General features: G+C 38.8%; 1 protein-coding gene across 4 annotated transcripts in view; it reads right to left on the reverse strand.

The window, feature by feature from the left end:
• The window catches only part of ARHGAP10 (Rho GTPase activating protein 10), a 152,595-nt gene that overhangs the window by 13,371 nt on the left and 115,288 nt on the right, over nucleotides 1-23,936 (reverse strand). For all 4 annotated transcript variants that reach the window (XM_074867495.1, XM_074867496.1, XM_074867494.1 and 1 more), the window contains one exon: nucleotides 11,293-11,455. In XM_074867495.1, the coding sequence (XP_074723596.1) occupies nucleotides 11,293-11,455 (163 nt within the window). The remainder of the gene's footprint in view (nucleotides 1-11,292; nucleotides 11,456-23,936) is intronic.

Here is a 23,936-nt window from a genome sequence, read left to right on the forward strand (position 1 = left end):
GACTATAAACATATTTCATGCTTAACTTTGGGAAGAGGACATCTAGCCTGCTTCACTGCTTCTGAATCTTCCACTACACCATCATTTCCATCTTCCAATAATTACACACCTTTGAAGACCAGCACCTACATAATTTCTTGGAACTTGTCCTCTTCCTGCCATTTTTATCTAACCATTGAAAAATTTTCCTCAGGTCAAACAAAAACCTTCAGCTAAATGTGACTTTGTTAAGAGAAGAAAATCAAAAAGTGAACACGAGCATTTGTATAATTTTCTCTAAATACTGAGGATAAAAAATTTGTCAATGGTACTGAAAAGTTGCTAGAAAGTTTGCTAGAAAGTCGATTATTTCTCCTTTTAAATTTACTTACTTATTTTAACTCCCTAACATAGAAGGTGAACCGAAGACAAAAGTTTTTCAAAAGTGAATTAGAAAAAAAGTATCCTTGCACAGACTAAACTATTATAGTTAAAACAATCCTGATATTTAAAGAAAAAACATTTTCCTTGTGCTCTCATTTATTCAATTCAAATCAAATCAATTCCAACACTAAGGTTAGTGTCAAGCTAATTTCTGAAACCTGTAAAACTACAGGAAATAGAAAAACAATGTTCCAAGTATATTGCCAGAAGAGTATTAAAATGTCTCTAATGCAAAGTAACCATGATTTAAGAATATTCTAGCAAGTGGTCTTCTCTAGTGCATACCTCAGATATGTGTTGTTTGGTTTTCAACAACTAAAAAATAAAGTCTTCCATTTATTAAATATTTCATTGAAACACGCATCTTATTAATCAATGCAACTTACTTGATCAGCTCTAGAACATCACACACTGCCTGTGTGTAAGACACAGGATTAATGATTTCAAAACAATACTCAGAACAGAGAAGACACAAAAGATACCCTCCAACCCAGGAAAGTCATGGTCATTCATAAGAATACTTGGAATAAATTCCAGATGGTTTCTTGCTGAGACTTGAAGGGAAAAAAAAAAAAAAAAAAGAGGAAAGGTGTGCAAATAAAGGAACAGAAGATGAAATAAAATGTCCAGATCCATGTCACAGCATGTTCATTTCTGGAGTTACAGAGACTCAACAAGAGGGGTAATCTAACAACTAGTAAGACTACACTGTCCTTTACCAGGCAGCTTTATGTAAAAGCATGTAAAAACTGGCAGGTTTTCTATGAATTCTGAGCCACTCCAACTGTTCTAGTGGAAAAACGTTCCAGAAGTGCAGGTACGTGGAGCACAGGGCTGTTCCCTCCCCCACTTTTTGATGAATTCCCTTAATACATTTCAGCTGTAGCGAAAGCACTGCAGCACAGCTCCTGAATTCGCCTGTCGCTTTCAGCTCCCAGTTACCGAGCAAGAAATCATGCTCTAGAATCTAGCAGGAGGGAAAAAAAAAAAAAAGTTTCAATAGCAATAGTTTCACCATGTTAAGAAGAAGAGAAAAAAAATGTAATACCTTTAAATATTAAGCATATTCTATTTACTGCACTTGGCTATCTCAGGAACTGCTTCATTTTACTGTTAAAACAGAAGGTTTTACTCAATAGGAAAACTCATTTCCAATGTTGTGGTGTGTAAGCAACAAACTCTTGGATTTTATGTTTTTTTTCTTGAACAGTTTCTTGAGATACCAACATTACCTTGCTATAAAGCTCTACATGCCTTGTTTATCAAGATGATGATATATTAGAAAGTACTGCCTATCTTATGTAGCATCTCAACTTTAAGAAGGTATGTTGAAGAAATCCTTTCTCCTAAGGGCTAAAATGAAGGCAGTGCATTTCCTATGGGGACCAAAAAAAAATAAAAGAGCCCAACATAACCATCTCTCTGAGAAAAAAATGCTATTGTGTGGCATAGTGAACGTTGGGAGAAGGGAGGAGGGAGAAATGGCCTTACTGAAAATAAGCTAGAGATTTTGTACTGATATTCAGAAACAAACTCCTGAAAACAAGATTTTATTGGATGTTTATCTGGCTGGTTCCTAAGGTAACACAGCTAAAGAGCAGCCTCTTATCTTGAGAGCAAGGAAGAAATTCTCTGAAAAGAATCTACACTGCAACTCTTGAGGAAAAAAAGGGTTGTTTCATAGACGAGTTTGGCAGCCCCATGGCTGTCGTATCACAGTGTCTGGCTGACAAACTCAATGAAAGTGTTCTTAAAAGGTTTCATTATAAGATGACACAGTATATCTAAAGGTGTCGGCTATTTCTGATTCGATATGCAATCCAATAACTCGCCATCACCACACAATGATCTTCCTGCATATTAAAGCCCCTAGCCTTGGTGAGGCTGGGGAGCAGAAAAACACAATGGACAAAATTCTAGAAATTGTCATAGTTGCAGCAAAGCTGGAGACAAAACAGAAATTCCTCAACTGCGTTTCCTCTGAAAAGAAACTCCACGCCCAAAATTTGAAGTATGTAACATGCACACAACATTCCTGAACCCTCATTTATACAGAACATATCAGCCAGCACTGAAATAGAGGCTGTGTTCAACTTGGATTGTGAAGTCTCAGTGAAGCAGCTAACACATTAGTGAAATGATCTTTCACGCCAGTCTGGTAAATCTGAAGCTAATGTCTACAGCAGCTGTCCTAAGTTAAAGCCTTTTTTAAATGATAATTCAGACAAAGCAAAAATGAAGTATGTACATCTATAAGCTTATAGCATACTGCTGTTCCTTTTAGGAAAAAAAAAAAAAAAAATGAGGGGGCTGCGTTCCCTGGAATCATGCAAGGAAAAGAAAAAAGGAAATAAAAGAGAAAGAAGAAAAAAAACAAAACAACAACAACAACAACAAAAAAAAAAAAAAAAAAAAAAAAAAACCAAAACTAGCTCATCACAGTGGTTGCATCCCCATCTCTCCCTGCTCGGAGCACACGTAGCTCACTCACCCTGTGCTCACACAGCAGTGCTGCTGTCAAGCCCAGCTGCCCAGCCCACTGCAAGACAAGGAGATGGCAAAGCTGTTTTGTATAAACCACATGACTAAGTTATATTCTGCCTGTTTCAAAGGAGCTGCAAAATGAGGGCTATTGCTCTGCTTGCATAACAAAAGGGGACAAAAAGAAGTGCCTGCTCCGCTAAACCAGCTCTCAAGCTGCTGAGTCACTGAAGAGGTGGCAGCTGAAACAAAAACAAACTGCAAAATAAGCACAATGAGTGAAGAGCACTGCTACATACCTGGACTGTGCCTGCTGCAGCTGTTAGAGCACCTTATTTTAATAAAATAAGATGATGACATTAGATATTATGAAAAGTTTTCAAGACACTGAAACTGAAGTCACATCATTTGTGTAAAATTGCAAATTCACACCACTGCCAGAAAGTACAAAAAGAAACTATTCCAATTTTAACAAGACCATAGATTCAGTCTACCGATGTAGATATAACAAGGCTGACGGGAATTCATTCAGCAAACACAATTAATAACTATCTTCAAGACTTTATTATGTGCAGAACACCACTATTTCTGCCCTCCCTTGCCATCTGATGGCTCTTTTAACATCGGTTTGCTCACCGGGAATTTGAACAGCCTGAGATTTCATAAAGAACAAGTAGCTTCTTCCCAGCCTGCTCACAAAGACCCTGAAAGCACTCAGGATGCTGTGCAGCACAGCTCTCATCACCATTTTGAAAGCCTCTGTGGATATTAAAAACCCCAAAACGATGCCCAAAGTGTAGCACGTATATACTATTGAGCTGGGTAACAGAATATTTTAGTGTCAGGAGACCCAATAAAGAAGAATAAAAAAGAAATGAAAGAAAGACTGTATTATTTCCTCTGCCACTGGTCCCTCGCATATTCCTGAAAAGCCACTTTCATTGGTGCTTCTATGTCTCCTCTGGGTTTTGAGTACTTTCAGTATTTGAACTGTCAGGACTGTACCTTACATGGTCCTACAGCAGCATTCAAGGTGGGATTCAGTTTGAAAACTATGAATCTTACTATTCTGAGCCCAGAAATGTAACTGCTTTAACAAGCCACGCACCCCGACTCATATACAGACTCAGTAAAGAGGTTTGAGGGACAGGACACTTCCCATCCTCTCCATTTGCAAAATCTCAAAGGCTTAGAGAGGGAAAGAGGAGGGGGCAGGGTAAACAGATACTCAGTCCGTATCCGCATCTTGAGGAAGGCTACCCCACGTAGTCACCATGGTCCAGCTCCCTAGGAAACCCAGAGACCCTGCAGTCTCAGACCCCAAAAGTGAACTTTCCAGATGGAGGAACAAGACACTGGTTTTCATGATCTGAATGAAGAAGAGATTGTGCAGACAATGTAGGGGACTTCCAACCAAGAAGGAAGACTCTGAGCCAATTGTGAAAACCCAGCACTGTAAGATGGGTAAGTCTGTAAACTCTGTAGATTAGCCCTGGCACAGGGCAATGTACTGCAAGCACAAATAGATCTCATGACAACAGTGGGCCAGTTACAGTAATAAAACTTTTCTTATCAGAAAAAGATCCTCAGAAAGATTAATTACAACACATACCGAGGCCAAGGAATATCTACTGTTCAAGCTTTTTTGGTTCATTCCAAGGTTGAGTGAAAACAGACTTAAGGCAGTCCACGGTGTTTTAGGTGACTTATAACCCACCTTTCAACAAATCAGTCATTGCGATAAGGGAAACCTACACTAATCCATCAGAGGGGAGCTGCCATCATAGCCAGCACCCTGGGAAAGGCTGAACAGATAGACTTCATATCAATAAATGGTTCTGACCCACTGGGAAGTCAGTGAAGAGCTTGATCAACACTACCATCCTGATTACTGAAGGTCAAGACGAGCGAAACTAGGCCTTACTCTGAAATTCTGGAATTACTGCAGGTAGCCTGAGTTTGTGAACTAAGACAATCCCAATATTCTCAAGAGCAGTATTAGGCACGATCTCCTTTCCCTCTAAGATAATAAGAAGTAGCTGCCTTATGACCCCTTCTGCTAGGATGAGAGGAAATAGGCTTGACAGCTGCAGGGAAGGACCTCTTGTCAAAGCAGCACCTCAGAAAAAAGAATGGACACATACAAGACCAGACATGGGAGCAAGAGAGTCCAATACCTAACCTAGATGTCAGAAGAGTCATAGGAGGTGTAGAAAGTGGAAGGAGGAGATGGAAGTAGGGCATGCCCAAGCCTTACACAGATTCAGAGAATCAAAATGCACTCAGTTGAGTGTTTGCAGGTCATACAACCAAAACAGCATAAGTAATGTCTTCTCTGAAGAAAATCTGTTGCAGAACCTGGAACTTCAGATGGATTCAAATACAAGGTCCTATGGTTTAGACATGCTATACTTCCATTTCTCAACAGATGAGACATCAGTTACCATAATGACCATTTTTGGCATAGAGTAGGTTAGTTATAAACGTTAAAAAGCCCAAAACTATGTTCAAAAGTAATGATTTTCAATGCATGATAAAACAGAATTGGGGAAAAAAAGTATTTTAATAGTACCTAAACAATACAAAACAGGCTGAAGATTGAAAACAATTTTGATATAAGTAACCAAAGTCATGTAGTAAATTCCTTAATCAAACCACAACAGCCTCAAAAATAGTTCCTCTTGCCCTTTTTAGTTTTTGCACTATCACCTACTTCACTACACAAGGACATTAATGAAAAAAATTGTTTTTTACAGATTCTAATTTACACTGCACCTTTACTTGTTTAGATATATTTATTAGACACAGATTTATATACCTAGTTCAGCTATCACTGTATCTATATTGTTTGCACATGTAAAGCCGTAATATAACAGGGTGAAAGTCAAACCATGTACACTGGCTTTCAACTGCACGTAAAAGGGAAGATCAACTACTGTTCCATAGTTGAACTGCACTTTAAGAGCTATCCATAACCCCTTCTAATACATATCTCCAAAATCAAGACCATCACTATTATCAAAACAACTTGGGGACTAGCTTAAAAAAGCTAGTCAGCTTCTTAGTATCTGAAATCCTGAACTCTTCTTTGGAAACCACATATTTTGAATTATTAAAAACTTGAGTTTCATAGTCATAAAAATCTGGGTGAATAAGGTGCATATTTTTTGGTGCCAATCAGGAAGGCAAGAAGTAATGTCAGGGTCGCATCCTCCAGCAAGGAGCTATCAAGCCTTTTGCAAAAAAAGATGTGCCAGATTTTTTTACTTTGTGGGCAAACACAATAGGAAAAACAGAAGCTGCGCAGGACAGAGAAATTAAGCCAGAGGATGAATTTTGCTACATTACGTGCTTCACACTAATATTCTGTATGGATTCTTCTACATCGTGATGCGATGCTATAAGGTATTTCACAGAAATACGGCATAACTCTCTGTGTGGCTCAACTATGAGCTGGACAAAGGGAACTGATTACACTGGTTTACAGTCTTCACCAAAACAGTGTTTGAAACAAATACCACCACTCCACAAACCAGATCTGCGTGCACTAACTAGCAAAGTAAGAAAGAGGATCAAGTAGCAACATCAATACCTTCAGCAAAAATTGCCAATTTGCAACACCGCTATAATGCTCACACTGCATTAAGTGTGTCCTTATACAAAAGTTCAGGCTTCCTCCACTTTTAAAGCAGACACAGCACTAAGTATTCATACAGGAAGGGTGCAGTGTCTTATATGCTATAAACTCACATTACAGCTTACTGAGCACCCACTTTCCTTTCTAGGCAAATCCTAAGTGATTCCTGACCTTTCATTCTTGTTCAGCCCTGTCATCTCCTACTGCCTTTTTTTTTTTTTTTACTCCTCCATGAAACTTAGGAATAAATTCAAATTTCCCTCTTACTATTACTATGGGCTATTGGCCACAACATGTTTGTATTTTTGTCCTACTCCTCCCCTCGGCCTTGGTTTGATGGCTTCATTTTGTACAACAACTCATTTTATCTCCTGATTTTTCAGCATGGTGTTTTTCTTTACTCACCCTTCCCCTTTCGACTCTATGTCTTCCCCTCATCTATTGCCAGCAGATTCCTGGTGCTTCTGGTGACATATTCATATGAATACTTCTCCTTACCAACACTGCCAACTGACTGCCTGTTGCCACAGACTCTGCAGGGAGCAGCAACCTGCAGCTGCTTCCAGAACAGAAGAAATCTGAAAAATATTACTAGGAAAGAAAGAGGAAGAAAATACAAATTCATTCGCCATGAAAGATTAGCCATAACCCTTCCCCAGATGAACCAGGGTTTGAAGCAGCTCTGAAGGATGAAGCAAAGGGTGGATTCTGGGGAGGAAACTTCCCCAGGTAATTCACAATTGTAGGGTAGACAATTTGGGAGAAACGGATGGCTATGGATAAAAGATGGTTGGAAGTTTGCTTAGTTAGGGTTGGGTTTTTTTTGTTTTAATCCAGGTCAGAATAATATTATGCGCAACTCACAAAAATCTATCTATTCCGTATGGAGGGAATAAAATGTTACAATACATGACCTACTTGCTAAACCCCAAGGCACAACATATCACTGTATTTGTACATTCTACTTTACGAACTTTTATATTGACAAACTCCTGAAACAGGGAATATTGCCCATTTTCCAGTCTCTCAAATAGCAGAAGACACAGATCAAAGAAAACTGCTAAAAATGCCTATATGGATAACTGCACTTCATCTAGAAGACACTGCTTACCTTCAGGACATCAGCTATGGTGGCAATCTGAATTAGAAGGAACGTGCAAGGAACTGGGTGCATCTAACACAGAAACTCTTTTATTTTTCCCCCAGAACCAGCTGTGTCTTTGAGGGGAATAATGACCATTTTGAGAATGTACTGCTGATGAAACTAAACCAACATCAGTCCCGAAACAGTCTGAAACATGCTCTCCTTACAGAAACAGTAACCACCTGGAGCTCTGTCAGAGCAAAGCAGACTTTGATAGTGGTTCCAGTGGAACCTGAGGCAGATAGGTGGTTGTACAATGTTAATTCTGTAGCTTGAGGACAAGGGTGTATGGACACTTAAAGCAGAAAGAACCCAAATGCTTTGGTTAACATTAAACTGAGATTGCCATTGCTGCTCTGCTTTAAAGGGAAAAAAATGCCCATAACGGTGGAGAGACTACAAGGGAGGAATACTCTATCCAGATAATTACCGTAATTATCAGTTTATGTCTGAGATTAGCTTGTGCTAAGCATCCTTGGATAGAAGGGATTTGCAAACAATACATGTTTATGACACGGTGCTCCATCAGGTAGAAAAGGTTATTTGCCCATCTCAGGCTATTTGGAGTTTGAATCCCGTGTCTACATAAACTACTCAGTAACTTTGTGACTGACAGGGGAAAAAAAGCTCTCGATGTTCTACTATAGAGTGTATGTAAAAATAAAATGTATTTATTTTTAGTATTTGGCTCTAGATGGAAGTGTGAAGTTAAAAATATCTTCAGGAAAAAGGTTGAAAAAAGTTTAGGATGCAAGATAATCTTAGAACAGCAAACTTGGGTCTCCACTGAGAACCACCCCTGCCGTGGGCAGTAAGAGCCAACCATCACCCAACTCTACTCACCCCTACAGCAGTACATGACAACACAGGGCATATGTCTGATCCACACAGAGCTTTCAAAGAAAATCTAGCATCAGGCAGACACACACTTACAGACATGAAAACCAACAGCTTAGCAGGGCTTCAAAATGGCACATATGTGAAACATCACTTTCCAGTTACACCGTATGCATAGTACAACTTTAAATACCGATGTGACAATTGAGCAGTCAGGGCTTTGTGAGACATTTCAAATCGGTGGTATAGCCCTTCCTCTCTTAGCTTCTTTCACCACTCAGGCCATGCAGTCCCCTCCTAGTGTCAGCCAGGAGGTAAGAGTGTATTTGGCTTCATTGGGTGCTCCTCTCGCCATGCTGGAAGCTGTAGCTCCTTTTGTTTTTAAAGGTGGGACAAGGAAGGGGCACGCATCACAAACAACTCTGCCAGGAACCATCATGGTGACAAAGGCTATCAGTCAGGAAAAAACAAGCTTTTCCTTTCTTGAAAACAAATACCACAAAAAGTATTCTTGCTATCCATCACATGTTCTTGCTTAAAGCAAACAACTGATATAAACCAACCTTGAAATATCTGACATATCTTGACCCACAATGCAACATCCCTCCCCCAGGAAACAACTCTTCTACCACAAAGAAGTCACCATCACCTTGTTGACTACATAACTCCATAGCAATCGATCTCTTACAAGACCCATGTGTTATAAACATCAGCAGAAACTTGAGAAACCGGATCCTCTTGTATTTCCATCTCCTCTAGACTCAGTGTGGTATTTACTGTAGCTCAGTGAAGACCTGCAATACCATTTTAGAGAGGATACTGAGACTTTTAAGAATTGTTTTGGTTCCAATTTGGCACAAAATGCAAAACATTTTGAAATCCTGCACAAACAGAAAGAATCGTTCTCCACCTAATTCTGGGAGAGTCCAATTTATGAGAATAGTCTACGACCAAAGCAGAGTTCAACAGCCAGTGCTACATTTCCTGGAGCTGTGGGAGCCACCACAGTGACACAATGACAAGTCAGCCGCTGCATTTCCCTGCCCATGGAACCCCATGATGACTCCTGAAGTCCACCAAGTACATTCTCTGCTGCTAAGATCTACCTCTGCCATTAATACAGTGGGGCTGTTTTGGATTTTGTTTTGTGGTTTGTTTGGGTTTTTTGTTAAGACAAGGCCCTCTGAGTCATCAGAGCTAAGGAAGAGAAGCCAATTTGGGGTGAGAAAGTAGAGGAAAGAAAGAATGTGCCATTCACAGACTACTCTCTGTCAACGTCCAGGCTTGTTACAGAGGGAGTTCTTAAGCAAGCTGCACAGACAGGTGAGCAGAAGAAACTGCTTTTGTCAAATAATCTAGATGCACATACCATGCACTTGTTTCTTCTCCTTCCAAACAGAACTCTTTAAGTACTATTTCCAACTGAGCACAAAACCTCAAGCTATCAAAGTTTCCAAAACAGCAGTACAGTACAGGTTTTGATGAAAATTAACAAATGCAAAAAATACAATGTTCCTTCAAACACCTTAAGTTCCTGAACCCTCTGGATAAAACCAACTCTTCCTTCTTTTATTCTCTGAAGTGATATTATCAATGTTCCTTAATAGCTATACTTGCTTTCACAGACATTCCAGTTTTATACCATCTACAGCATGTTTTCCACACATGCACCTCTTTTCATCAAATACAACTTACTGTTAATCCTACCCACTACTAGTGGACAGTACAAGAGGATAAGGAAAGAGTAACTTCAGTCCTCTACTGCAGAAACTGTATATAAAATACCTATAAATCTGGAATTCTTTCAGTATGTCTGAGAAAATATTGTTCTAACTAATAAGTACTCTAATCAGCAGTTAATTATTTGTGTGTGCATACAGAAATATAAACCCATCGTATGGCTATCTATATATTCTCACATGTTACATACACCTACACATATATTTTACACACTTGCTTCATCAGCAGAACAGGCTACTCAGAACACCATTATGAAAAATATTTGTAACAAATCTTTTCTCCAGACCTGCTCCTTCCATCTTCTTGGCACTGAAGACTGGAAAACTTTGTCTTGATATGTTAAAGTTTGTATGAATAGCAAACCAGAGAATTCAAGTTCAACTTCTGATTTAAAAAACAAGTTATGTTCAGCTTTTTATGTATCAAACCTGAATATGTATCACAGAGATAGGACTAACATTGCAATGTCCATTTTTGTTAAACTGAAGTCACGCTCAAAAACTGAACATCTACAGTCTACTGAAAGTGACAGACTGCACTTTCACTGGAAAACAGGCATTTAATTTGTTAATAAGAGGTTAACAACGAAAATGTTCTTAGACAACAGCATCTGAGCACACACTCATTATTACAGTGTATTTATCCAAACCCAAAATTTGGCACTAAATCTTAATAGCCCTGCATCTAAGCGTAGCTTAAGGTAGTCTTGAAATAAAACTAGGGTGATACATCATACAGAGAATAACTTACATATTCATTGCCTGAATAAAAAACATTTAAAATTTTGAAACAGGTTAAAGTAAAATGCACTAGGTTTCTGTAGAACATTTCTTTCCTACAAACATTAAAGTAGCCTCTAAACTCCACCACAACATATAAACACATACCTTTTTGTAGCAGAAGAAAACAAAACTAACTATATGTAATTTCTAAAACTCATTTCAGTTTGGTGAAACTGAAAAGGGAAATGTGTTTCATGTGAACAACCATACTAGTGGAAAAATCATTACTTAATATTCAGGTTACTTACAGATTTGTTGTCCAGCCTGCAAGATCTCCACTGTTCGTAACAAGGTGATTTCCATCCAGGAGCCCGGGGGGGCTACTAGAGAAGGCAGGTGTCGGAGACTGGGAAGAAAGAGAATCCATGCTCCCAGTTGGGGTGTCTTCTCTGGGAGAGCTGTGACTGTCAGCTAGAAAAGAGAGCACAAGTCAGAAGGATACTAAAGGAACCTTCTCACGAGCCAAAGAAGCTGCTTTGGTAACAATATCCTGAAATATATCCGAGAAAAAACCTTACTGTCCCATCTTCACAGGATATTTTGGAGGACAAGCAATCCCCCAGCGTTTCCCCAAAAGGTACCATTGCACAATTTCCCCCATCATTATCACCAGGCTATCTTCACAACACAACCTTTTCCCAGTCCCCTTCTCGTCATGTGTTTTATGTGGTTGAAATGCTAGATTTTGGGCGGTTATTTTTAGACAAATGCATCACTTCAGATAACAAAATAGCTCAGGCTATACACATTTGCGTGTCTCTCTAAAAACATAGTCTCTAAAAATAACTTAATACACATTTGAGGAAAAGATTGCTCTTAAGTACCATAAGCACAGTACTATCAAACATGAAACAATGAAATTTAGAAAGGTCAGAATAAGCAGGAGATCTCTAACAAATGCACAACACCCAAGAACATTACTTTTATTACTCCTTTTTAATGGTGTTACTTTTAAGAGAACTCATTGTATTCTGGTCTACTATTCGTTTTCATAAGCTACTTTTAGAATATGACTTAGGAGATAACACATTCAGATATGACTGCTTAAGAAAACATTAAAGGAACACCATTCCTATCCCACGGACAGTAAGAAAAAGTTACCAATGTGTCACAACCCTCACTGCAGACCATGCTGACGCATCTAGCCAAATAGCACATTCTTCACTGAAAAGCTAACCTACACCCACAGAGCTTCTCCCTTTTAAATTTTTATTTAAACATCAGCTGTACATTTTATAAATCCTAAAGGAGGTGTATGAAATGAGGATGATTGCAAACATTAAAGTGTCCAGCAAAGCTAATCCGCAGTCTCAAATGGGGCCTGTGGCTGTTTTCAGAATATTAATATTTAACAGTAAAAAGGGTCATTTCCAACCACCCTTTACAAGGCTCCCTGCATCCTTTCCTTTTCTCCTCTGTCTATCCTATTCCTACTGGTGCTCATGAACACAGCCCACAGCCCTGCTAAATAACAACATCACAAAAGTTCCTCTAGTGTGGATTAGATACCGTTGACCCCACAGTCTTAATAAAGAGTTCTGCTCCTTCAGGGCCAAAAGCTTTGGGGAAAAAATGAACCACCAAGTCCTAACACAGCATCATAATAATATGATCAATAGCTGTTAAAATATTGTGCTTGCTTGACAAGCTGTATCTCCTCTATACTGTACTATACGAGGCAAAGTCCTGTACAATATTACTAATTTAAATTAATTAGCATCTGCACAGCGAACAACTGAGATTAATTCTACTCCATCAAGCTAAGCAGTGCTCTTGCAATAATAAATGAAAGAAATCATTTTGTCCTTAATTAAAATGCAACAACGATGAAACATGGACAATGAAAAGCCACCTTCACTGGATAAAATCCTTCTCATAACTTTATTACTGCCTCCACCAGTGCAATTTCTTCTGTTAACAAAGCACTCGCCTGCTTCCCCAGCCTCACCACCTCCCAGCAACTCTCAGAGAACAACTTCCCTAGAGATTAAAATGACATACAACTGAAAACACTGAAATGATAAGTGATCATCTGGAAGTTTCTCCCTAAAGCAGCTGCTAATTTAGGGATTTAAATTAGCCCGTAGTAACAAAGTATGATAGGCTCTGAGGAGGAGAACTTTAACCTGGGAAAGTGAGTCACTCGCACTCCAGCCCAATCCTGCTCAACCAGGCCACGATGCTGCCGCTCACATTTACATGACATGACATGAGAACCGTAGGAGTGTCAGGTAAAAACTAATTAATTACATCTCATTTGCAGACGTATGTGTCACAATGATAAAGATCTGAGAGATTAGACAGTAATACTGCAATTCTACTTTATAAAGAAACTGAATTCCTTAAAACTAAATAGACTTAAGTCCTTTAAATTCCTCACGACTTCTTTTCAAAGTAGTAGTATTAATGCAATCCAGACTATCAAACTACATACACCGTATTAGAAGGCCATGTCTACCTTAACCGTTCACTTAACATTACTAAAACAGCAGTAGGAAGGAATATTCATCTGTTCTTTAATATTATATGACCAACTCACCACGCCTCCCTAGAGAAAGCAAAGGCTTTTCTGTTGAACCGTTTCTTAGAGCACATAGAAAAAGTTAAAAAAATACTAAACACTTCAGTCACGCACAGTAGAGTCTACATTGGAGACTGCAGTATACAGGCAGTTGCATCTGACATTATCGTAAGTGAAGCTGTGTTAAATCTTTCCTGAAATTTTACTTCTTCCTTCCCTTCCTTCCTGAGCCAGTGTTTTCTCACAGTCAATACTGCATTGCACTCTCAAGAATAGGATCAGGTTTTGAACACTAAAACCAAATCAGGCACTTAAACAGGAAAACACCTGCTAAATTCTATGGGATTAAGTGAGCACCCTCTAAAAACATGTTCAGAGATACTTTACATTTCTGATGCTTTCAATTATTTGTTTTTATAAAGTAAAACAATACCTTTATTCAGGAAAAGGCAACTCTGTATAACTGCAAAAACAGATGACTAATGATCATCTAGAATATTTTCATGATTAAAACCAATATATGCTCAAAACCTAAGTCTTTGAAATAGAGCGTCATTGCTCTAATTTCAACAGTACAAAGATTTCACCTTGTATGTTGGTGACAAAAAGTTCTGGTAACTTCAGAAATTACAGTAAATCCTGTACATGGCAGAAGCCATAGAATTGTACCTAGTTATCTCTATTAAGCTTAATAACCTGCTTTTGATTAATGCCCATCTCATGTTGGGCCAAAACTGTATCTTCCAAAGAACCTTTGTGTGAAGACATCAGCGGATTATAAAGGTAATGGAGTATCTGTTGGCTGTTAATAACATACTCACTGATTAATGCATGTACCTTCACTTTGCTAGGCTTTATTTCCAGGTGTGACCCATGTAATATGCATTGCTAGTAATTACAGTATCTCTCATATTCAGTTTCTGTGCCATGTGGAGGTATTTAAATGATCTTCATAAGTTTAACACTAAATCTCTTACTATAAGGGCTTTTGCAGTTTTGGAATCATGCACCTGCTTTATAAACCTATTACAGTGTCCCAGAGTTCCTTCTGAAGAGCGTACATCAGATCTGAATTCATGATTTTTTGTCCCACGAGTGCCACTTTTTCCACCACTTACTCCTACTCATCAATCCTGTCTGTACATCCAAGGCTGGCATTTTTTTGCCACAGTTTTAAATCAATAGTTTATGATGAGCCAATTGTCCACTGTGACTAAGAGACTTAGCAGAGTCACCGTTTTTAAGGATGCAGTCCTCCATTCTGTAGCTACAGGCTACATTTTTCCTCCAAAAATCTGTAAATTTATTTCTCAAGACAACCAAGATTATTTTGTTTGAATGGGTGCATCTTAGCACATGACCACAACTCCTCTATAACTACCATCGTTATTATTTGCAATTCCTCTTAAATTTGTCCCATGTGTAAATATCTGATCAAGGATTTGTATTTACCTTTCTAACACTGCTGCTATATTAGCATTCCTCCAGTTTCTTCAAACTTCTTCAGCATGCTACAAGATGTTTTAAAAATTAACATTGCCAAGCCATACAACTCCATGACCAGAGAACTTTTTTAGGACAAGTTAGATGGCTTCACATTATTCAAAGCATTCACCTTGCAACAGGCCTACCTGTGAAGATTTCTGCTTGATCCTGCTGATTACAAATCCCACCTCAATTTTCATAGCTAAGTTCTTTTTAACAGTTCTTCAAAATTTGTAACGCATATTGACTGCTAGCTATTTCCTCTTTTTTTCCCCCTACCCTTTTCCTGTATTTTGCTTTGCGGAGCAGGTAAAGATCCTAAACTGCTGGAGATTAAAAAGCCTTTAAAGTTTTGACATGGTTTGTTTGTTAAAGGGTGTTTAAGGACATTGCTGAAATTGAATCAGCTTTATGGTTTTCATTTTACCTCAGAGTTCAGGAGCTCCCTAATATTTTTACTGTTTCTCTCCTCTCACTCCTCTTTACCTCCAACATTGCTCTCCAGTGAGCAGCACTGTCAGGTTTCCCACTTCTATGACAAGGCTGACTGCCACATTGGACTGACAGGTCCTTCCAAAGAGGAGCTCCAGAAACTTCCTATTCTTCTTTTCTACCACTTGAACTCTAATGAGCTCTTACACTATAAAATAGGGAATATGTGAATTATTTTAAAGTTAATTTATATAATCCTTTGAGCATACAGTTTGGTGTTCTTAGTGCCTTCATTTTCTCTTCCTAAAAAACGTCAATCCCCCTCCCTTTTCTCTTCCATTACACTCTTATCTTTAGGTGCCAAAGAAAGGCAGAACAGATGAAGGGCATGAGGGTTCTCAGTATAAAAGCAGTAAGTCTGTATGACATCTCAAATTTTTGTCAACACTCCAGCCATCAACTCTTCACCTTTTCTTCTTTATATTTGTGGGAAGCCTCTGAGTGCCTTTGGCCTTCAGCTTGGCCATCTTTCTAGAGCTGCCACCAAGCTGCTTCTACAATTCATCTCCTCATCCTACGCAAATAGGTGTAAGATCCAATTTTACTCTCGGAGTTAAAACTTGTTTCACATTCTCACCACCTTTTGCATACTATTTAAATTTTTTGACTGCTCGGCTCCTTTTAAACTGTCATCTAAATTATCTTCTTGTTTCACTGTTCTAATCACAACACTCATCCAAGCCTTAGAGCTTTCACTGTGCCTCTGCAACAGATACTCATGCTTTGCCTCTACGGTTGTTCATAGTTCAGACCAGCCCTATCTAGAAAATAAGACAGCTTAGCTTGATCTCAAGCATTTACTGGTTGTGGTTAGCTGGTACTACTTACCATTCGTTTTTTAACCCAAATATCCTTCCTCCTTCCCCACCTCGTGTCACCCTTTCTCATAATGAAAAATCCCCACGAGGTAACAAAGTACCTATATAGACTAAGACTTACCTCATCCAGCTTCTCTCTAGCAAATATGTAACCCTCAATCCTTTTTGCCTTTTGTCTGGATGAGCCTCAGATAGTAAAGGCTCTCAGACCCTCCATACCAGAAATCTGAACTCAGCTTCCACCTAACTGAGCATGACATGCCTCCCAGTTGCCTTTTTTACTCCTTTTTCCATCTGGCTAGTCTAAGAATATTTTTTGTTGGCATCCAAAGTTGAAAAAACCTGAAATACTTTGGCAGTGTCAATAACCAGATCCTTACTTTACTCCAAGAATTCTAAATAAGAAAAAACATTTGTAATAAAAAACTACGAAAACCAGAGAGCTAACACTATCAGTTACTTGCTTGAGTGACAGTTTTCTTCCAACTTCAGCTTAAGTAAACTAAAGAATTACATACTTTACTATTAAAAGAAAGACTAATCTAACATCAACATTACAACCAACGTCTATAGTTTGAGGGTAGACAGAGGATGAAAACATTTTATGAAAGTGAATGTTTCTGGAGTGAATGAGGAACATATGACAGTTTCTATTGAGATACACAGAATGGGCAGAACAGAACTGTCATATATGTTTTAAGTGCTCATCGTACACACAGATCGTGGCAAAATAAGAGGACAAAAGACATGTCTTATTCTACTTTGACACAGTCACACAGGTCTTGTTGTAGACAAGGGGTGATGGGGAGGATTACTGAGGAGAGTAAATTAAAGATGCTGCAAAATCCCTATTACCACCTTCAAGTCTGACATTTTCTGCATCACAAGATGGGGAAGCAGCAGCTGTGCTGCTGTGCAGCCACCCCTCCTCCCCCATCAGCATCACAGCTGCATCCAGCTCTGAGATAACAAACATTCATTCACCATAAATAGCTAACTTCCCACAATAATACAGAAGTTTAACCAAGTAGAAAGTAGCTTTGCTCTTATGTTAATTTGTGGGTATGTACTATGTGTTCATTTTAATAGGAATCTCATAGATCAGGGATAGAGAAGAAATATGAGTATTGTAAATATCCTCTGCCAAGTGAGAACTTAGCTCCCTGTGCTAGAGCTTCAGCATCCACAGAAAACAGGCATGAAAAACATAACTGAAGATAAGTTGTCTCACACAGTTAATAAAACAAAGTGATCCCACGATAGGAAGTACTCAGCCATTCCTGGAAAGCTAGAAGTTAACGCTAGTGGAGAAAGCTTTATGTGACAGAGTGATCAGAGGATTCCACAGTCAAGAACGGCCTTTTCTAGATACAAGGCTGCATCCTTTGTTCACTATTTATGGTACAAATCATCCTGCAGTAATCCCGCCAAGCACCAGGTGAACTCAGGAACTCTTCTACTTCTTCAAATTTTTAAAGCTTTCTGAATTAATGACGTTATCTGTTTCTGAGTAAATTAACAAACTGTGTACTTTTGTTTATCACACCACTGAAACTGGTCAACAGAACTGTTTATTACTCAGACTACAGAAATTGTGCTATTTAAACACATAAGTTTCCAAACTAAGGAGAAAACACGTAAAAGCAAGCTAATAACAATCTATTGATTAAAAATAATCATAGAGAATGCTAAAACTAAGCAAGAGAGTTATTTCACTGTTCCTGAATAATGGGTACTTTGGAGGTCAGATTCCTGTAAACACTCAGAAAAATAGCTTTATATTACCACATTTCATTATCAAAAAGTATCCATTATCCTCACTGTGTAGCAAACCCTATACAGTGCAGTACTGCCTTAGTATATAGTTAGTTCTTACATAAGCTTAGACATCACAGACTCACACACCCTAAAACCAACAGAGCTTTCATGGAGCAAATGGACAGCACCAGCCCACATATCCATCAGTTCCATGCTATCTTTCAAAACACATGCAGTAAGAATTATATATCTACGCCAGCTATTTTCTTCTCTCAGACAAAATAATTAACACAACTATTAGCGTTGACTACGTTTTTTTCCTAAAGACCAACTCTGATATATTTTTCAAATGGGTGCATGTACAAGCATGTGTAGCCTAGGCACAAAGTAGTTTTTCTGTAGGAAGATTGTTTTTCCCAACTCCATAATGATTCAGATACGTCAGAAAAAGGAGGAAGCTGCACTAGACAGAATTTGCCTCAAGACTGGCTGATGCAACTCAAGAATTGTAGCCAGAAGGGTGGGTGTCTGAGTTGGGGCTAGGAAAGGGAAAGAAATGTGCTCATTTGCAGGTCATTTTGGGGCAAGTGGGGTGTTGGGCGGATGCCCCTGCCCTCCTCCTTTTTTGCTTATTTCTAAAATGCAAAGTTCAACTTTAAACAAGCATCTTTCTAGACATACATTTAACCTGTAATAGCAAGCAATTATTGCAATAAATATCTCCCTTACTGCAGGTCCTCTCTCAAAATTCAGGAGAAATATTGCTTAGATTACATCAATAAAATCCCAAAGACACATGGAATTGTAGGTAAGTCTTTCACTGAGCAAACTAAAACTAAAGTGGGCAAAGAAATCCAATTTATTCCTCAAACTGCAGAAAAACAGTTCAAGACAGAGTCACAGATACAAGGCTGGGGTGTTAATTTATATCACATAATTAAATTTTGAAACACAACAGAAATCAGATACAAGCATGCAGAGGGGTTCCTCTTTTGATTTGTGTATATTAAGATAACAAGAGCAGTATCTAAACTCAAAGATTACTCACTTTTTTAACCAGAGCTTGCTTGGCAGGAAACCGCACACAACCTCCGGCCTTACCAGGCTGGCGAGATGCCATACATTAATTTCATGGCTGAAAAATGCAGTGATGAACTGAAGCTACTTCCTGAAAACTCTGACAATAAATGGATTGTCCCAGAGCTTTCACAGTTTTTTGGTAGCACTGTGTGTTTTGAGTTTCCTAAGTTCCTAGGCAACGTTTACCTATGGTCCAGACCTGTATTGAAACCTACCAACAGAGCAGCTCTAGTCTGATCAATGAGAACTGTGAAAAAGCAAAGCAGATCAAGAAGGGGTACAATCATCAGGGCTAAAAGTTCCCTAATTCAGCAGCACTTCTTAAACGGCAACAAAAACTCCAAAGGCCATGAAAATGTTCTTCCATGTATCCTTTTCTTTTCTGTTGTGTTAGCAATTCACCCATTGATCAGCTGGAAAATGTCTCTGTCAGGGTCCTTCCACCCCCAAAAAGGTAAGGTGTTCACATACTCTTTTTCCTGAGCTGTCAAACAGAGATAATACCACGCTGTTGTCTCCTCTTCTCTTGCTATTTATCTTACTTCACTTGCAATTACTTCCCACGATTTATTAAAAGGAGAAGTTTCTTACCAATAATTCCAAAACCTGTGGTGGTACTTGGATAATGACAAAGACTAACCGCTCTCACACTGTGTATGTGACAAGTCTCTCATAAGAAAGCCCCTCAAACATTTTCGGTATGCTGCTGACACTTGGCTGTGCCTCCTTTCTCATTTTGTTCACCTCTCTCCTTTGCCATAACAGTGACTTCAGTGGACGAATGAAGCAAGCAGGATGCCTCAGGCTTATTAAAAAGATGACTGAAAACAAGCTAAGGAGCCCTTAAGGAAGTTTTATCAGCTGTTTTAACTGAACATCCAGGTGACACGTTTCTTTAGGAACCTCCTAATCTCCCAGCTCATGATTTAAAAGGCAGATTAGGATGACAGACTTGCTACCTCAATGTAGTTAGGTCGTTTTCTCCCATGCCTGGATTCTTCTACCACTATCCATGCCTGATACTCCAGGGTTAGATGTCTGCCAGTGCAATTTTTTTCATTTTTTTTTTCTTACACGTCTGGCAAGGCCTCAGGGCTAGACTCAGCTGCACTGTGGAAGGGAGGCTGTGGAGATGGATCAAGGAGGCTGTGCAAGCACATGGGCAGCACCAAACTCTGTTGATGGCCAGGGAGAGAGAAGAAGTGAATGTGCTCGTCATCAGTGAATTTGCACCCGTTACAGAACAACAGAAACCCACTCGCCCGGTGGAATAACCAAACTTGCCAGGCATCATGCATCTTCTTGCTTGCAGATTCCCACTAACATGGTCTCTGAGGCTAATTCGCTTGGCTACAGTCAAATAGTCTTAGATGAGACTGCAATCCTAGCCAAGCTAGTCCCACCACTATTACTTCTCCATGATATCCCCTAAGTACTCCTTCAACCTCCTTGTTGGTTCAGCAATTTGCAAGTACAGCTGAGAAGGAAAGAAGTGATAGTAATGTAATTCACTTTGCATTAAATGCAATTTTCAAAAGAAGAGAACAGAAAATAAAAGGGAAAAAGAAGAGCTAAATAGGACAAAGACTTCCAGAAGCTAAAGGAAGACTAAAAATACATTTTTTCCTGATGGACTAAAAAACATTGACAGAGTGGGAGCAAAACAGGAAGAGGAATCATATTTTCTAACTTGTGTATCAGCCTTTCAGAAAATTCACCATCGCCCCCCTCCAAGTTCTTCTCTCTTATCCTTGTCACCAGTGAAGGGAAGCAAGAGCACCCCATATGAGAAACACCTTATTCAGTGAAATGCAACTCTCGTCCATAGCAAACTGGCTGAAGAGCTGAACAGCTTGAAGTCTTCATTCCACTTACACTCTTGTGTGCTGAGTGACAGCATTTACTTTCAACCAACAGAGGCTGGCCAGGGCACAGCTGGCATGTAGCAAAGATACGTCAGTGACTTCCATGCCCAGGATTAATGGCTTTTAGCATGCCAAATTGGCCTTCTTACAGTATTATGTGCCCTTGCATGTCTGTGTGCAGAAGGTAGAGAATTAGAGAGATGAAGGATTATTACAGGAGATCAGAGATTTTTAATAATGCCAGGCCTCAAGGAAAGACTGACCCTTTCTCCTGAACTCCCCATTCCTTCTTTAAATTCAAATTTCAATTTTAAGTCTATTCAAATTCCCTTTCCCTACACCTCTGACTCCTGCTGTGTGCATGTGTGTGTACATGTGGATGTGTTTACTTTGAACAGTACAGCCTCTATATTTCATATACTGAAAGTGGACAAGCACTGGCGATGATTCTAAGACAATTCTCACAGCAACCATGAATATTTGACATACATCATTTGAAAAGAAATAAAAGTTAGGATATGTTTACCACATTATGACAGTTAAATTTGATTTCAGATTATCTGTGGAGCAAGTAGGTTGTAGCAAGTAGATTACTCACAGCTACAACAACGGCCAGACAATGTACATTGTGTATATAAAAAGTGGACTAAAATTATTTGATACCTCCAAGAATGTAAGTATCTTCTATGGACCCAAAGCTTCCCAAGCAGAAGTTGATTATCTAAATAGGAAACTGGGACCCTATACATACCCACTATTAACCTAAGAAAAAGCTTCACCTTTACTGACAGTAGCTCCAAAAAGACTTTTACTTTGTATAGCACTCATCCGACTGAGAGCCATCAGGTGGAAAAAGCTGTGATAGATCACACAGAATTGCGGGAACTATTCTTGCAGCAAGGTGAAATACAAACTATCTTAAAATTGTACATGGCAAACAGCAATCATCCTGATCTTCCCCTCACAACTAATATTGGTGCACCTATTTTGTAACAGCATAGCTGTGTGTTCTGCTCAGCTGTTAACAATAGCTTTGTAAGCAAGTGTTATGAGCCCTTATGGCTTTTTGATATGCCTATGTAGCTGCTTTTCTTTCCATTTCCCCTACTATGTGCCAGGTTACAGAAACACTTCCAAGCAGCAGATTCAGAAATAGAAAGAGTTCAAGGCCAGGTTTCACACCTGCAACCTTGCTGCTCTGGGCTGTTCCAGCCCTGAAGACCAGTCTCCTTGTTATAAATCCAAGGCTTTCTCTAACATCCAGGTTTTATGTTCAGTAGTTCCAAATGAAGTTTATGGTTTTTTACTTATTTGTTTGGGGCAAGAAGGGATGGGAGGAGGAGGGAGAGGGAATACTTCATGGAAGCTATGTAACCATTACATGTATCATATTTACTTTGATGAAGTAATTTACCTGAATGCCACAGTAGTTCATGCTAATTAATTTATCACCCAATTTAAGACAGTGTCTCACTCCAATTCCTGAAAAAAAATCAGAAAGAGCTACTCCTATTCAACACTAACATACCATTCATACTTTGGCTTCCCTAAATACTTCAGAGGGTAATATATGTTAGCACAAACTTTAAAGGGTTAAGTAGCAGTTCTAATTTTTATTTCTTTTAGAATTCTAGACAAGAATCTTTTTCTAAAGCACTATAAATATAAAACTTAATTTACAGCAGCAGCTATTGCAAACACCCCATATGCCTCCTGAGTTCCAGAGTCAGGGGACAGGAGACAAATGCCTTAAGAACAAAACAAAAAGCCCCCTGTATGATACTAGTGTGCTACGTCCATGTATGTGCCAATGCAAAATTTTGACACCTAGAGGTTATTTAAATAGAAGAAGGCATCAGCAAGCACTGTGACTTAAGGAGTATATTTTGGTTTGTTTAGAAAACAAGTTGTTCTGTAGTTGGTCAAATCACACAAGACCCATTTCTTGACTCCAGGTGTGATTTACGCAACTCATGCTGACTCTCTGTTCTTCTTGGATGGACTGCATTACACTGCCTACCTTACACAGGACTTTTCCTGCCATGTTGCTCTAGCAGCCCTGCAAAATAGTTCAGTAATCTCTAAGTCTCTGGTACAGAAAAAGATTGAACAAAAGAAATTTATTTTGCTACAAGTATATAAAAATTAAAATAAAATTGGGAGGGAACAAAACTGTAACTCTGCATTGCCTTCTAGAAGAAATATAAACAGAGCTCTCTTCTGATATATACTGACTGTCCAAATGGAAAATAAAGACCCAATGACATTTTTAAAAGAACAGGATAAACAACCCTCTGTTCTACTGAACAGTCTTTCTCTCTCTGTATAGAGAGAATGCAAAGTAATTTTTACATAGCTGAGACTGTAAGCCACAGGAGTTTCTGCACTGCCACTAACTGACTCTAAAATACATTCAGATAGTAGAAGGAAACAAAAAAAAAAAAAAAAAGAAAAAAACTATTTCCAGAAAAAGAAAAGAAAAAAACACAAATCCCACGTCTTCATTTTAGAAGGCAAGAAAACTCTGGAAATGATCCTAATGTAAATCTCAGACGAATCTGCATTTTGCTGAAACAAGAACTTCAGGTTTAGGCCATGTACGAAAGTAGCTCAAAGTTCCCCATTAAGTCTAGTTCTACTTGAGACACTGAGATGTTGAAAAACTTCAGAGTGAAAATTTAGTAACTGGCTTACCACAGAGGAAATAAGTTGAAAGAAAAACAGACAGTATCATCTGTGACTTAAGTTTGTCTTTCAGGAAATGAAGATCCTTATGGTAGTAAATATAATACTTGAATTGTTTGCAAACAGGTTTAATCATCTAATTGCCATGTACAAGGAAAATCTATGTGCTATCAGAACTCAGTACAGTT

This window comes from Strix uralensis, chromosome 4 (assembly GCF_047716275.1).
Source record: "Strix uralensis isolate ZFMK-TIS-50842 chromosome 4, bStrUra1, whole genome shotgun sequence".
Taxonomy (NCBI): domain Eukaryota; kingdom Metazoa; phylum Chordata; class Aves; order Strigiformes; family Strigidae; genus Strix; species Strix uralensis.